Genomic DNA, 15570 nt, shown 5'->3' with positions numbered 1-15570 from the left:
ACTTTTTTTTTCTTCAGTGAATTAAAAACCAAATTTCTTTTTGCATTTTTGTTTAGGTCTGTTTGAAAGACACAAACTTCTTTTCTCCTTCAACATGACCATTAAGATTGAGCAGGGTGAGGGCCGAGCACCCCAGGATGAGCTAGAGTTCTTCCTTAAAGGTAGAAGCTTCAGGAAGACTTCTCTCCCTCTTTTACAATATAAAACCAAAAAAATAAAAAAAGATAAACCATATCTTCCTTCTCTCTCCAGGTAATCTCTCTTTGGAAAAAAGCAAACGTAAGAAACTGTGCGACTGGCTGCCTGATCAAGGCTGGGAGGATATAGTGCGCCTTATGGAACTCTTTCCTAATGAGTTTGGTACTTTAGCAGACGATATAGAAAAGAATCCTGAGGAATGGAAGAATGTGAGTGGCGCAAATCATCAAACACACCTGATGAACCCACGATGAGATACAGAGTCCAACCATTTATGTCTTTCTGTTTCTGCTGCAGTGGTATGATTTGGATGCTCCAGAGCAGGCTTCTTTCCCCATGAAGTACAAGGACAACCTCACTCCGTTCCAGAAGCTTCTGCTGATGCGCTGCTTCAGGCTAGACCGAGTCTATCGCGCTGTCAGTGATTACGTCACACTTACCATGGGAGAGAAGTAAGAGGAAACAGAAATTCACTTATGCATAACATCTGCATCTTAAAAAAAAGTTGTATTTGTTATATTTGGAAAATATACATTACTCTTCAGCTCTTGGTCTGTGAACTGTAGTTTGGTTATATTTGATTGTTATTAATCTAGTTTTAATCTAACTTTGTAAAGCAACATTGGGTTTTTGGAAAGGCGCTATAAAACGTTAGCACTTTGGAGGGAAAATTAAGACTAAATGATGGAATGCACTGCACAACTTTTAAACTTTTTGCTGACTTGTAAAATTGGTATAGAGAAAAACTGGGTGTCATTTGTGTAGAAACAAGATTTGTGTACTAATTTGTGTAGAAACAAGAGCCTGGTTGCTAGTGAATGCTTGACAAACGAAAACAAAGTGTTCTAAATATGGCTTAGAATATCAAACTTTTTTATATCCTTCAATTGGTCTGAACTAAGCTAAAAAAAAAAAAAAAAATCTTGGTCTGTGCATCATATACTACATTGCCTTACAGAGTGCAAATTGTAACATAAACAAAAGTCATGCAGTATATTCCACCCTTAATATTCATATTACAAACATCCAAGAATGAACGACAATCAGAAACAATGCCATTTGTTAGGAGAATAAGTGCTAGCTTTATCTTTCTCACTTCTTTACTGTGTCTCTCAGATACGTGCAGCCCCCCGTGATCAGTTTTGAAGCCATCTTTGACCAGAGCTCCCCAAACTCTCCCATTGTGTTTATTCTGAGTCCAGGCTCAGAACCAGCCAGTGATCTGATGAAGTTAGCCAAACGCTCCGGCTTTGGGGCCAACAGGCTCAAATTTCTTGCCATGGGGCAGGGACAAGAGAAGGTAAATGTGCACTCCCACAAATACAGATCTAGATGCTACAGGTCTGTTTGTTAAAGTTATGATATCTGACACCAGCACAGTTCACTGCAGTAATAATATGACCAGCAGTTATATGATAACAGACATATTTGGGAAATCTACCATTGAACTCTACAAGACGATCTGTAAAAAGTTACAAATCGGACATTTTTTGTTTCAGGTTGCGTTGCAGCTGTTGGAAACCGCTGTGGCACGAGGCCAGTGGCTGATGCTGCAAAACTGTCACCTGTTAGTGAAATGGCTGAAGGATCTAGAGAAAGCACTGGAAAGAATCACTAAACCCCACCCAGACTTCCGCCTATGGCTCACCACAGAGCCCATTAAAGACTTTCCCATCGGCATCCTGCAGAAATCCCTCAAGGTCAGGACACATTTAATGTGTGAACATTTAATGTGTGAATATCCATTTCCACCTTAACTCAGTTGTCACCTTCAGGTTGTGACAGAACCTCCAAATGGACTGAAGCTGAACATGAGGGCAACGTATTTTAAGATCCCTAATGATAAGGTGATGAACTGTCCTCACCCAGCCTTTCGCAGTCTGGTTTATGTGCTGGCCTTCTTCCATGCTGTGGTTCAGGAAAGACGCAAGTACGGCAAGATCGGCTGGAATGTGCCTTATGATTTCAACGAGTCTGACTTCCTGGTAAGTCTCCTTTAACCCAAAGGTCCCTGAAATGCTCAGGTAGTTTAAGGTTAGTTTAAGAAACATTTTATTGTTTTTCCATTCTGTTGTTTTATTTCCTCTCAGGTGTGTATGGAAATTTTGGACACCTACCTGACCAAAGCTCACACTCAAGGAGATGCCATGATACCATGGGGAAGTCTCAAATACCTAATTGGAGAGGTAATAATCACATTTAAGTTAATTGTGTCATTTTGCAAGCAGAAAGGAACAAGAAAAATATATAAAGAAAAAGAAAGAAGGAAAAATGATAATGATAAAGAAGAAGAAAAAACATTTATATTGCTACAAAAGATTTTATTCCAAATAAATGCTGTTCTTTTGGTTTTTCTATTGATCATAGAAACCTAATCAATAATGATAATGAAAAAAATTAAATAAAGAAGGTTTCTGCCTTCCCAGGAATAAATAACATTTTAAAATCTAGTAATATAGGAACATTTGGCAAATATAGTATTGTGTCTCGTTTGTCTCAGGTGATGTATGGTGGCAGGGCTATTGATAGCTTTGATCGTAGGATCCTCACAGTTTACATGGATGAGTATCTGGGCGACTTCATCTTCGACACCTTCCAGCCCTTCCACTTTTTTCACAATAAAGATGTGGACTACAAGATCCCACCAGATGGACCCAAGCAGGTTTATGTTGGTATGTTGCTTCCTACAATCTAGCTTCAGAAAGACTCTGGTTTGAATTTGACAGACACTCAAACTCTGCACATTTTGCAGATGAGATAGAGTCGCTTCCTCTTGCTAACACAGCAGAGGTGTTTGGCTTGCACCCTAATGCTGAGATCGGATACTACACCCAGGCTGCCCGAGACATTTGGACTCATCTTATTGAGCTACAACCACAGACAGGTACCTGGTTTATATTGCTTTACAATACTGAAATATGATCACTGTGATCATAGTGCCTACATATTAACAATATATAAATTTAAATATACATACAACTAATATATTTGATATATCAGTTGTTTTCAAAAGGCTATAAATATATTTACTGCCATGTAAAATCTTTAGGTGACACTGGCGGTGGCATTAGCAGAGATGAGTACATCAGCCAGGTGGCACGGGACATTCAGAGCAAACTACCGGAAGTGTTTGACCTGGACGTGATTCGCAAGAAGTTGGGGCTGGAGATCTCTCCAACGTCTGTAGTGCTGCTACAAGAGCTGGAACGCTTTAACAAACTCACCCTCAGGATGATCCGTTCTCTGGCTGAGCTCCAGCGAGTGAGTGACATGAAGACAAAGAGACCGTTCCAGCTTACAATTAATAGAACTGTGCATTAAAACTGGTAGGTTTCACAGCAGACCCTGTTTGTGTGTTTTCTGTCTAAAGGCCCTGGCTGGTGAGGTTGGAATGAGCAGCGAGCTGGATGAGGTGGCGAGAGCTCTGTTTAATGGCCAGATTCCTGTTATCTGGCGGAAACTGGCACCAGACACTCTAAAGTCTCTGGGAAACTGGATGATCCACTTTAAGAGGCGACACGAACAGTACAGCTCATGGGTGAGAATCAAATATCACACCATGTAAGACAGTATTTTTTTAGATACCTTTCATCTTCTTAGTTTTTTGTTACTAGGATGGAGCAGTCTGTAATAGTGACAGACCAATTAATGATTATTATAATGATTATTTAAAATGGTTGACGCATTACTATTTTGTTTGGGTTTGTAAGGCTTTATATATATATATATAGAATATGGAGAATAAGCGTCTTATTCTTACCAATGCTGTTATTTGATGAAAAATATAGTAAAACAGTTAAATATTATTGCATTTTAAAATAACTTGTGTGTTAATGTTAAAATTTTATTTATTTCTGTTGGTGAAGCTGAATGTTTAGCATTACTCCAGTCACATGATCCTTCAGAAATCATTCTAATATTATATTTATATTGATATTAAAATTTTGTGGAAACTGATACTTTTTTTTCAGATTCTTTGATAAAAATCTAAAAAACAGAATATATCTGAAATACTGACCCCAATCTTTTGAATAGTAGTCATCTATGCACTTGGATGAACAACATGAGGTGTTACTGCCCCCTATTGTTTGTTTAAAAAAATTAGGTCAGGTCCTGTAAATGAACTACTAATTGAATTTATCAAATGGGCTACTAACTAACTTAATACATATATACATGTTTTTTACATATTGTTTTTATCAATGTAGGTGGATGAGGGAGAGCCCTGTGTGATGTGGCTGTCAGGCTTGCATATCCCAGAATCATACCTGACAGCACTGGTCCAGGCCACCTGCAGGAAGAACGGCTGGCCTCTGGATCACTCCACTCTTTACACACACGTTACACACTACAGGAGTGAGGACGAGATCAAAGAGAGACCAGGACAGGGTGAGTGCTCACAACACCCTGCACAAAAAAAAAAATGAACATGGGGACACTGAGACTCAAGCACAGGTTAAAAACCTGTTCTTTCTTTTCTCTGTTAGGATGTTTTGTATCAGGCCTGTATCTGGAGGGAGCAGACTGGGACATTGAAAAAAGCTGTCTGGTGCGCAGCAAACCCAGAGTTTTAGTTTCTCAACTACCCATTCTCAAAATCATTCCCATTGAAGCACGCCGACTCAAACTCCAGGCAAGATACTTCATATTTTTTATTTTTAAAAAAATTATATTATATATTTTATATCATATTATCAATTATATATTTTTTATCATGATGTCTTGAAATATCTGCCTTGAAATACTACAGAAATATTACAGTAATCTGTAAGCAATGTGTAATTTTGGTTTACTTTTTAGAACACCCTGAAGACTCCAGTCTACACCACCTCTCTGAGGAGGAATGCTATGGGTGTTGGACTGGTGTTTGAGGCCGATCTTTTCACCACAAAGCACATTTCTCACTGGGTACTGCAGGGAGTATGTCTATGCCTCAATGCTGACTGATAATATGAAAACATTTATGAGAGGTTTTCAAACTTTAATAACTTCAATATGATTAATAAAGTAATAAAATAATAGAATATTTTGTTTGTGACCAATGATTTTATTACAATTTGAAAAGACCTGTGCTGTTGAGGTGTTTTGTTTCATCACTAGGTGGCAGCACACTTATTATTGCTGCCAGAACCTGTTGCATTCAGATTTGCCTACTTGATTTCAGTAAAATGTTAAATCTAATGACATGATTTGTGCTCAGAATCTAAAAATGCTTTTTAATTATTATTTATTTTTATGTTAATTGAAACAAGTTGTGAATAAAATAAAATATAAATATTAGATGAAAAACACATTCAAAAACCTAAACTTATTTCAGCTCATTTCTAATTTTCTTTCAAGTTGAAGCACTAAAAGTACTCAAGTTAAAGTAAATATGAAGCTATATATATATATATATATATATATATATATATATATATATATATATATATATATATACACATAAACAATAAACTAATAAAAAATGACAAAGCAATTAGTACATTACTAAAACTTTATATATATATATATATATATATATATATATATATATATATATATATAATGTAAACTACAAATATTCCAAAAATAAAAAACAATTCAAAATATTAATTGCTAAAAAAACACTGTTCTGAACTTACTGGAAATGGTCACTAATGCAGAACGTTTTGTGCTGGTAGTTCAATAGAGCATGCCCCATCCTACTCTAGCTTATGGATAAGTATTTAAATAAGTTAAATCATTTGAATGCTTTAAAAATAATAATTTCTTCATGTTTCTTGTATGTGCAGAATGCCTCCTCAGCTTCCTCTGGGGGGCGCTCTGGCCACATATACCTCATCTGAGTGGCAACAAACACTCCTTTAAGATGACATACAGTAGCTCCAGGTCAAACTATACAAATGAAAAGGTTCAGTTTGGGAAATTTTATTTAGGTAAAAGAGTTTCAGTTTTACAATAAAAAAATGGTCAAGAAGAATCTCTACAGACCCCATGTCTCATTTGTACCTCTCAAAATCACATGACCAAATCAATACTAAATTAGGAACAGTCATTTCAGTTTTATACTTATAATTAACAAAAGTAATCATAACCACATGTTTATTGGAGCAAGATGGTGTAATTCCAGCATCAAACAGCAGGGGCTAATTGGGTCATGCTGAACATCCAAACCTTATCTTCATGGTCTCAATCCCCTCTTATTATCATATATGTATGATACTGAGAGCCTAAACTCTCTTAGCTGCCTAATCTAACCACACTGCTCTATCTAGTGACCACATCAGACAGCATGAGGCCTTCAGCAATGCGGCTTGCTGTACTCCAAACTGCGATAGAGTCTTTTGGGGGCAGATGAACTCTTCCTCTCTTCTGTTTGTGTTATTAGTTGGTACATGTGATGAAATCTCAGAAGATCAACTGAGTAACATAAAATAAAAATGGAATAAAAGGTTATTTAAAAGTCTTAAAGTTTGTCCGTCTGATCAAATGATGAGTCGAGATAGAGAAACCTCTTGGCTGATTTTACTATGATTCATCACTCACACTAGACATGAAATGTCAAGTGCATTGCATTAAGGGATACACAGTACTTCACACCAAATGCTGTGCTTTATGTTGCTCATTTTTCTAGCAAAAGTACTGTAGTATCCCAGCTAACAGGGAACGTTCTCAGTACTTTGGCTTACATTCTGGACCATTTTTACTCTCAAACAGTATGCCACTGTGTAAATTATTACTGATAAATCCTTGTGTCTGTAGAGATTATAATATAATAATGGCCTGAGGATCATTTTCACTGACAATATTTTAGTAGTCACTTTGTTTTCTGTCAGCTGTTAGATTTATGAATGACACAGCATAACAGGCTAAATTGTTTCACAATTCATGATGATTTAATTGACTTCGGAACTGATTTGTTTGCAGCGGTTACTCACTTCGATATAGTATGGGATATTTCATATTACAAACAAAAATAGTAGCTGATGATATCCTGCATTTTACCTACAATATATTTTGAGAAACTAAATGGAAATGTAATCTATTGTTTGTCAGGGATTGAACAGATCTTGTGTGATGCAGGAATAGGCAATTTTTATATTTTACTCTTCATTTCAGCGTTTTTAGAGAACATTCAAATCAAATGTTTCTCTAATGTTTGCTAAATAATATTATGTAATGTTTCCTTAATATTCGCAAAACCAAGAAAAAACATGTTTAAAACATGCAGAGAAGATTTAGAAACAACGTTTTCAACTATTAATGGGAACATTACCAAAACATTCTGGAAACAAATGCATGATACTGTGACCATATCTAATGAGATATGGTTACATGTGGGAAAGGGCTATACTAACATTTAAAGGTCTGTAATATTGCTAATAACAATACTAAGTGAGAATTTTGAAGGTCTTTGCTAAAGCCTGCTTTTATGACTCTTTGGATGTGCATCTAAGAAAAGATGATCTAGTTTCTAAATCTTCAAACAGCAGGAGCAGATACCAGACTTGTAAGCTGTTCTGTAAAGTCCCCTTCCAGTTGAAAATCCTTGTTCCAGCACATAAAATCTATTTGATCAAAAATAACGTAAAACAGTCAATTTACTCCAGCCTTGAGTGTCACATGATCCATCAAAAATCATTCTAATATGTTGATTTGGTGCGCAACAACCATGTCTTGCTTTTAACAATGTTGAAAACAGTTATTTCAGAAATATTTTTGTGCAAATAATATTTATGAAATGGCAATATTTTGTAGCATTTAAATGTCTTTAATACCATTTTTGATCAATAAAGGTTAGAGAAATACTGATAGTTGAATATGGAATTAATAATCAAGGGTCCAAGTCTTACTTTCAGGCTGTGAGTTGTTCGGTTCACGCTGACATGTTGATTATTATGCGTATCTATGTTGATTATAGGTGTAGATACAAAAAATGTACATTGATTAATGATCATTAAAATTCAACATTTCTTGGCTTCAAAACAAGCTTTATAAATCAAGTGGTATAAATAAATCCTGGCTGTAAGCCTATCATTTTTGTTTCTGCATAATCACCACTCCGACACGCTCCCCTGAGGGCATAAGATGATTAAGGCTTTGCATGGAATTATAAATGAGATAGGTGGATATGTGCTCTTTTTTGACTTCTGGTCCTCTAGGTCTGAAGATTGAGATTGGTATGATTTATGTATCTTAAAAGACAGCCACTAATGTGAGTATAAAAGGTCACATTTGGCCCACTGGAGTTTGGCAAATTTGATTAGATTGCTGTGAGTGTCCTTTCATCTTCTCATCACTGCTTCTGGTTTTCTTGGCTTTCAGCCGTATAAATGGCCTTTCTGTTCTGAATAGGAAACTGGCTACCTGTCTGAAAAGAAGACCAACATCATGACGAAACAAAAATAGGAGAGTTCATTTCTCAAAAGATTTATTGGGACCCCCAATGAGTCCTCAGTTCATCTATTTATATATTTCAGGTACCATGTTCAGTGTTTTCAGTGAATGGAATTATTTCTACTTTTCAGACTAATTTGAATCAGTAACTCATCTTTGTGAACTAAATGGAAAGAACAGACTCAGAGTGACTCAGTTCTATGTTTTTCTTCCATTAAAAAATAACTGGATTTCTAAAATGAAGTCTTGTACCAATCCCCCAAAACTTTATATGTGAGGTACAATCAGTTTTAGTAACATGCAACTTCTTACTCTTCTTCAAAGCCCATGGCAAAGACCTAATTATCTTATTATCTTTCTCAGAGGTGGTGACATGTCCCAATGCTTCTTTCAATGACCTGACTAGTGTCCAGAATTAGAGCCAGTGAAGTAGGCTGTTGTGGAAGGTGAGGAATGAGCACCGTATTTAGCATACCGTACACCCACATTCACATACTGCATTTATCCCTGCTCTTCATTCACTTTTTCATCTGGAGAACAAGTCTGAGCTTGTAGTCTGTAAATGTGAATACTGGTTCATGTATAATCTTTTAGATGAGAAACACTTTATGAAAATTATAGATGTTCTGCTTTCTTAAATCTTTGTTCTTGTTCCTCTTATAAAATCAGGCATAGAATTACAATATAAGAATCTTAAGTGCTTATACAAGAGATTATTGTATAATGCCATTAAGAAAATGTGCTCTAGTTCAATCAGCCTCTCTTCTTTCAGATGTGAGGAATATGTGGAATGAAATGCACTTCAAACTGTGTTTATACAATGCAGTAAAGCATAATGGAAACATTAGCAGTTTTGTATAAATTAAATATGCTAGAGCATCACAGATAGTATGCAGATATAAAAGACCACAATATGGGTAATCAAGGGGAATGGAAAAAATATATATATCTGAAATGTCTACCTGATAATTATAAAGAACAATATGAACAGATATAGTATACACAAAATTCTGAGGTTTTAGTTTTCTTAACTCAAAATTCAGCACCACAGAAAGTCCAGTCAGACCGAGTTGATTTTCAGGACCTTGGACCTTGGACCTTGTTTTCAATGTATTCAAATAATTATAATTTTTGGGGGATGAATTTTGTTAATGTTGATATAAGAAATAATAGACCTATTAATATATGATTTTATATAATATATTATAATTACTATTTTGTTCTGTTTTCATGAGGACTTCAATAATCATTGCAGTAATAATTTTACTCTTTTGGTGTGTTTGTGTGTTCCAGACAGGGCAGCAGCTGGAGAATTACTTGGAGAAAATGGATATCAAGATCACAAAGACTTGTGCTTACATCAGAATGTGAGACCATCTGCACTTCAATAAAACAGTAAGACTCTCTTTATAACCACAGCACTTCTTAAGACATTTTATAATGACTGTCATTTTTCTTTCTTTCTTTCTTTCTTTCTTTCTTTCTTTCTTTCTTTCTTTCTTTCTTTCTTTCTTTCTTTCTTTCTTTCTTTTCTTTTCACTAACATAAACTTGAGTTTTGCAATCAATCAATGTTTAAATGACTTTTGACTCACTAAAGATGGTCTTTTCGGAAGTATGTCTGGAAGACATGCAAAGTGATATAAGTACATATAACCACAAATCCCCACTGATGTAGATACAGTGATTATTTTTTAATGTGTCTACTGTATTTGGCATGAGTGACTGGTTCTTTATTGGCCTGATGTCACATCCTCAAAAATCATGCCTCACATCACTTTGAAGTTTGCCCCATGGCTGAGTCTCCGTTTTTGATTGACTTTGAGCTGATTAGTATTGAGGCGCCTCTCCTTCCTTTGTCCCTTTCACCTCCAGCTATCTTCAAGATTAACTACCTTCTGGCAACATATTCAAAGTCACAGCCCAGAGCTCCACTTAAAGTCATAATCTAATCAGATACGGGACCCTGGCTGGCTCACAAAACCCTTTTAACAGAGAGAATAACAGTTCAGCAGTTATGTTGAAGTGAGGAGAGAAGTTATGGGCCTAGTTGGTATAATGGGACAGTTTAAATAATGCCTCTAAAGACATCATTGGGTGTAGTTCAGGGCGATGTTTTATAGCCTGAAACTAAAGCTCTATAAGGTCTCAGAAATCTGTGTTTGGACTGGAAGGTTGAATGTTTAGAAAGAATAGTTGGAGTTGGCACAAGAACAGCCAAACTGAAGCCAATGAGACGAGAGGCTGGAGAATCTTTACTGCGAGCTGTCTGGCAACGAAAGCGTAGAGATTCGAAAGGCAAATAAATCTGTTGCACACATCAGATTGGTTGGTAGAGATTTGTGGCTCACATCCTCAAACCAAGCACTATTTTTGAAGAGCGGAAGAGAACATGAAATTCTAAATATAAAAATACAGTGGAACCCACTGTTCTCTTCTCAGCCTCTCACACCAGTCACACGTTTAATACAACGTGTTATGTTAAAACAAATTTGACCACGAACGTTATTGAACTGTCTGAAAACAAAACAGGGTTTACAACCTGTCTAAATAAGTTTATATAGACCATTTCTGTTTCTAAAATAAATACATAAATAAACAAAATCCTATTATTGCTGGCACAAATTAAATCTTGGGACATTCTAGGCTGCGAAGGCATGCATTTCAATGTCGAATTAGAGGAGCCTTCAAATTGGGACAGCCTTTGTCTTTGTTTGTGGGTGAATTTGGATGCATTTTGTCATACCATTTTTGTCTTATTTATTGTTAAATAATTAAGAATTTAGACTAGATTCAATTATTTATTGTATAGGCAATATACTTATACCAATTCATTAAAAAGTCCACTGGGAGTAGGCACATCTGGTTTCAGTTAGTTCTAAATGAAATCTCATGAATTTGAGATTTAATTTCTAATCACCATTGGGATGTAAGACTTGTAATTCCATATGTCTTTACATCTCTCCAACTCTCTACTTCTTATCCAAAGACAACTTTCAGTTTTGTAGTCTGGAGGGACTGCTTTCTCTTCCGAGATGCATTTTGGCATGGAGCTACTTGATGTCAACCAATCCAAAAATTTGACTCTGAAATAAAAATGAATAGAGAAAGAACACCAGAGAAAGAAACTGGAAATCTGTTGCACAGATTTTGTTGATCGTTTCTATATTTAAGCCGGGTAAATATAATTGTGCAGGGGAGTCAGTTTGGCAGAGTTCCAGCAAAACAGGGTCTCGTCGCTGTCTCTCGCTGTGAATCAAGTGCGACATGACTAAAATCCTTTGGGGTAGTGCAGTTCATCCTTGATTAAGTAGGCTTTTAGAGAAAAGCAGGTCACGAGTGATAAAGATCAATACATTACACAAGCGTAACAGACCAGATCAACAATAGATTGAATCAAATGAGGAGGAAATGCTTACGCACTGGGGAATGTTGAAAAAGGGGACAGGACATATTGGCTATCAGACCAATATGGCGTGGACTGCGTTTGTATAAAAAGAATAAATGGGACACACAAAGTCAAAGATGAACTGAATTGGGACTCCAGTGGGGTTATGTGCACACAGCCAAGGGCATTTCATGGTGCGTTTTCACTATCTGTTCTCATATTCCTTCCCCATCCTGTACTTTTGAAGTAATAAAATCATGTGCAGGTAATTGGGTCAGTGCCCAGATAAAGTTAGATCATCTCCAGTCTCCGCTCAATGGCATATGCTTGCATGAGGGTCAACCTTGCTCCTGAGTCGCTCACTTAAAACAGCATACATTGCAGATGCAGGATCAAGGGAATAAATGATTCAGAAAAAGAAGGAACTGAAACTTCATTGATTTTTATCATGTCTATATGGAAAAGGGTAAATTCTTTAATATGTCAGTTATAATGAAAGTCATTTAAATTAAACAACATTTCATAATGTTTAATAAGTTTCATGGTGTCTTCAGTTGCCTTGAATATGCATCTGGGGGAAAAACTGTGAACAGTTAGTGTGTTAGTAGGCTGCTTCTCTGTAAATTTTATTCAAACAGATTTGTTCAGAAAAGAGACTTTTTGCTGCTTTGACGGTTATCTTCCCTCAACGCAGAAGTAAGCCTATTTGTGATACAATAACAACGTACAGTAAACAGTAAAACTTTTTGCACTACATACCAGTGTGTTCATAATTAAGACAATACATTCAATTAGTATGGTAAGACATGCTAGTTTTCATTTTCATTTCAAATTAAATGCCTTGGTGAATGTTGTTTCTTATGCTCAAAAAGGGTTTAAAAAGCCAATGTGCATGGGAACCGGAGCTTTAAACGGCGGCTGCAGTGACATAATGACTTTACCAACTTTATCAGGTTCTTGGCTCTTTCGTTTAGAAGGTGTGATTATTGGAGGTGCATGTTGCACAATGCAGTTTCTCCCATTCTAAAGGACAGGGGTTTGAACCATCTTTGTATTTCTATTTCTGCGTTTTTTTCCTTCAAAATAATTCTAAAAAGGATTACAATGATATTGTTTCTCTGTGCTTTTATCTTTAGAGCTGTGGTGTGGACTGCTATTCTTTAATATTGATAATGTTTTTTAGACATATCTTTATTGTTATCTTTATAGTTAATAATTGAATAAAATGGTAACTAATTGAATTCCATGATCTTTGACAAGTTATTGGAATAATAAAATTACTGTGTATAATAGTAGGCTAGGCCTATTAATAATCATTATTATTCTTATCATAAGGCACAATATTATGACCAGTTATTACATTTCATTATTTTGTTGTTGTTTTCTTTTCTTTTCCGAACACCTAGAACACCTTGGCGGCTCCCTGAGGGTCCACTTTCCTAACATCTTCATCTCAGCACTGAGGAATGTTTTGATCACATTTAGAGCTGCAGGACATTGATGAACATCACCAAGGTACGTGACCTTTTTTAACAATAGAGGCCACATAGAGATGTTTTGTTATTTTTGATTTACATCAAAAGCAACTTCATTTACATTGTGGGTGGCAAACTGCTTTAGGAACTGGGGTTCATTATTCAATCTGATAAAACGTTCTGCATCTTCATATAAATACAGATCCAAACTTTCTTTCTTCATTTTTTTTCTCCAAAATGAATTCTACTGTAAATTCAGTTAGTCTGCCCAAAACAATGTATCATGTATTGCCCTTTCCAGGTTTAAAAGCTTCTAGTAGAGAATCTCAGGCCATCCGTGGAAGCTATTTATTCAAATGTAAATGCCTCATTATTATGGCTGCTTGTGTGTCAGAATGTACATAAAGACAATAAAGGCTTCTAGCCTTATAATGTCAGTGATATTTCAGTTGTGTTGAAAAAGCAGGTCATCTGGGTCCTGACAGGCCGTGCTCTAGATGGAAATTTTTTTTTCTTTTTCATGCTGTTGGACACACTGAAGGATTCTGGATGAGTAATTACCAGCACCTGCTGTGTGACCCATCTCACCAGACTGGTTGGAGGAAAAGGCAGCACAGGGACAGAGGAGGAGGTGACGAGTAATTAAAGTGGCCCATGGAGGGATCACAGCAGACAGGCTTGGGTAAATGACAGCTGGGTCTGACGCGTTTACCCACCACTGGGCCCCCTTCTGACGTACAGGTGGCACAGAGGGCGGATAAAAGTGAAAATGAGCAGCTAAATTGAGTTTTCCTTATATGGACCTTTCCCTATCCCCTCCCCCTTTTCCTCCAAGGAACTGGAGCTTGTCCTCCAACTGAGCTGTGAAACCAAGCCAAACAGTCCTGACCTGAACTGGTTGTGTCTGGGTTACATAAATCATCATATCAGAGTGTAGCTAGAGCAATGATATGTTGCTACATTACATTTACAGGAAGTAATTAAAGGCAGGATTTTATAGTTCCTTTTACTAAGAAGCTTTGATTAATCCTTATAGGACATCATAAAACAGATAAAATATATAAAATGTTGATTTGGTGCTCAAGAAACATTTCTTATTATTTTGTCAATTGTCAAATTTTAGGAGACACTTACGCAGCAGCTATTTTTGATTTTGGCATGAAATGTGGTTTTGTATGAAGAATGAATATGGAGTTGTGTACATAAATCAACCAAGGTTATTGTGGGTGAGGCCTCGAAGGAAGCAGAGAGTGACTCATAGTGTATCATGGATCAATAATTTAAATACGGAGCAATATTTTTCAGATATGATACTGTATGGCATCATGACTGGTTGTTTAGAAAGATTCAGAACATCAAAATGTATCGGATTATATATACTGTAAAAAATAAATAATCCTTTATAATAGTTGTTCTACCATTTTCATTATTTTGGAAGTAAAGTTACAAAAGATTAATATTTCAGATAAATGCTGTGCTTTGATGAACCTTCTATTCATCAAAGAATCCTGAAAAAATATAGCACAACTGATTTCAATATTGATAATAAATGTTTCTTAAGCAACTAATCAGCATATTAGAATAATATTTGAATAATCATGTGACACCAAAGACTGGAGTAATCGCTGCTGAAAATACAGCTTTGTTATCACAGGACTAAATAACATTTAAAAAAAAAAAATTATTTAAAATTGTAATAATGTTTTACAATATTTCAGTTTTTACTGTTTTATAGAAACTGGTTTATCAAATAAATGTCCTGCTAAGCCTAAGAGACTTCTTTTTAAAACATAATAAAAAACAGAATTATTCTGAACAGTAATGTATGCGTAATTTGAGTCCATAATGATATTAATTTGAAAAATACTGCAGAAATCTAATCTATGATTTCTTATCATAATTCAAATTATATCTATTCAGTTGAAACTGATCATTTATGTCAGTGTCCCATCTAACCTGTGAAGTAGTATGCAATTAAAAAGAATGGCCTGACCTCGTGCAGCCCTCCTATTGCTTCTCAGGGGGAGGCAGTTGGATCAATCCACATTTCCAGCTCTGGGAAGAGGTCGCAGGTAATAATAGCACAGACGTGCTTGCTATTTATACGCACTGATGTTTTGGTGCGAAGGTGGGC

The 15570-nt window shown here is 35.9% G+C and overlaps 1 protein-coding gene and 1 long non-coding RNA gene across 3 annotated transcripts in view; both read left to right on the top strand.

Moving 5' to 3' along the window:
- Window positions 1–5214, top strand: part of dnah10 (dynein axonemal heavy chain 10) — a 33135-nt gene extending 27921 nt beyond the window's left edge. Inside the window, exons 66-79 of one of the 2 annotated variants that reach the window (XM_026211065.1) lie at window positions 57–161; window positions 253–407; window positions 496–650; window positions 1315–1498; window positions 1698–1898; window positions 1974–2183; window positions 2289–2384; window positions 2699–2870; window positions 2951–3082; window positions 3248–3459; window positions 3569–3736; window positions 4407–4587; window positions 4686–4831; window positions 4999–5214. In XM_026211065.1, the coding sequence (XP_026066850.1) occupies window positions 57–161; window positions 253–407; window positions 496–650; window positions 1315–1498; window positions 1698–1898; window positions 1974–2183; window positions 2289–2384; window positions 2699–2870; window positions 2951–3082; window positions 3248–3459; window positions 3569–3736; window positions 4407–4587; window positions 4686–4831; window positions 4999–5145 (2264 nt within the window). In that variant the 3' untranslated portion in view covers window positions 5146–5214. Of the gene's footprint in view, window positions 1–56; window positions 162–252; window positions 408–495; window positions 651–1314; window positions 1499–1697; window positions 1899–1973; window positions 2184–2288; window positions 2385–2698; window positions 2871–2950; window positions 3083–3247; window positions 3460–3568; window positions 3760–4406; window positions 4588–4685; window positions 4832–4998 lie in introns of those variants that run through there. The other variant, XM_026211066.1, reaches the window with a different exon arrangement.
- Window positions 5215–8481: 3267 nt separating this feature from the next.
- On the top strand, window positions 8482–14720 carry LOC113050003 (uncharacterized). The gene is made up of 5 exons (XR_003276688.1): window positions 8482–8657; window positions 8938–9020; window positions 9868–9969; window positions 13368–13476; window positions 13978–14720. It is a non-coding gene; the product is annotated as an uncharacterized LOC113050003 (long non-coding RNA).
- The last annotated feature ends 850 nt before the right edge of the window (window positions 14721–15570 follow it).

The sequence above is a fragment of the Carassius auratus genome, chromosome 30, assembly GCF_003368295.1.
Source record: "Carassius auratus strain Wakin chromosome 30, ASM336829v1, whole genome shotgun sequence".
NCBI lineage: Eukaryota > Metazoa > Chordata > Actinopteri > Cypriniformes > Cyprinidae > Carassius > Carassius auratus.
This window is presented reverse-complemented; position numbering and strand designations above follow the sequence as displayed.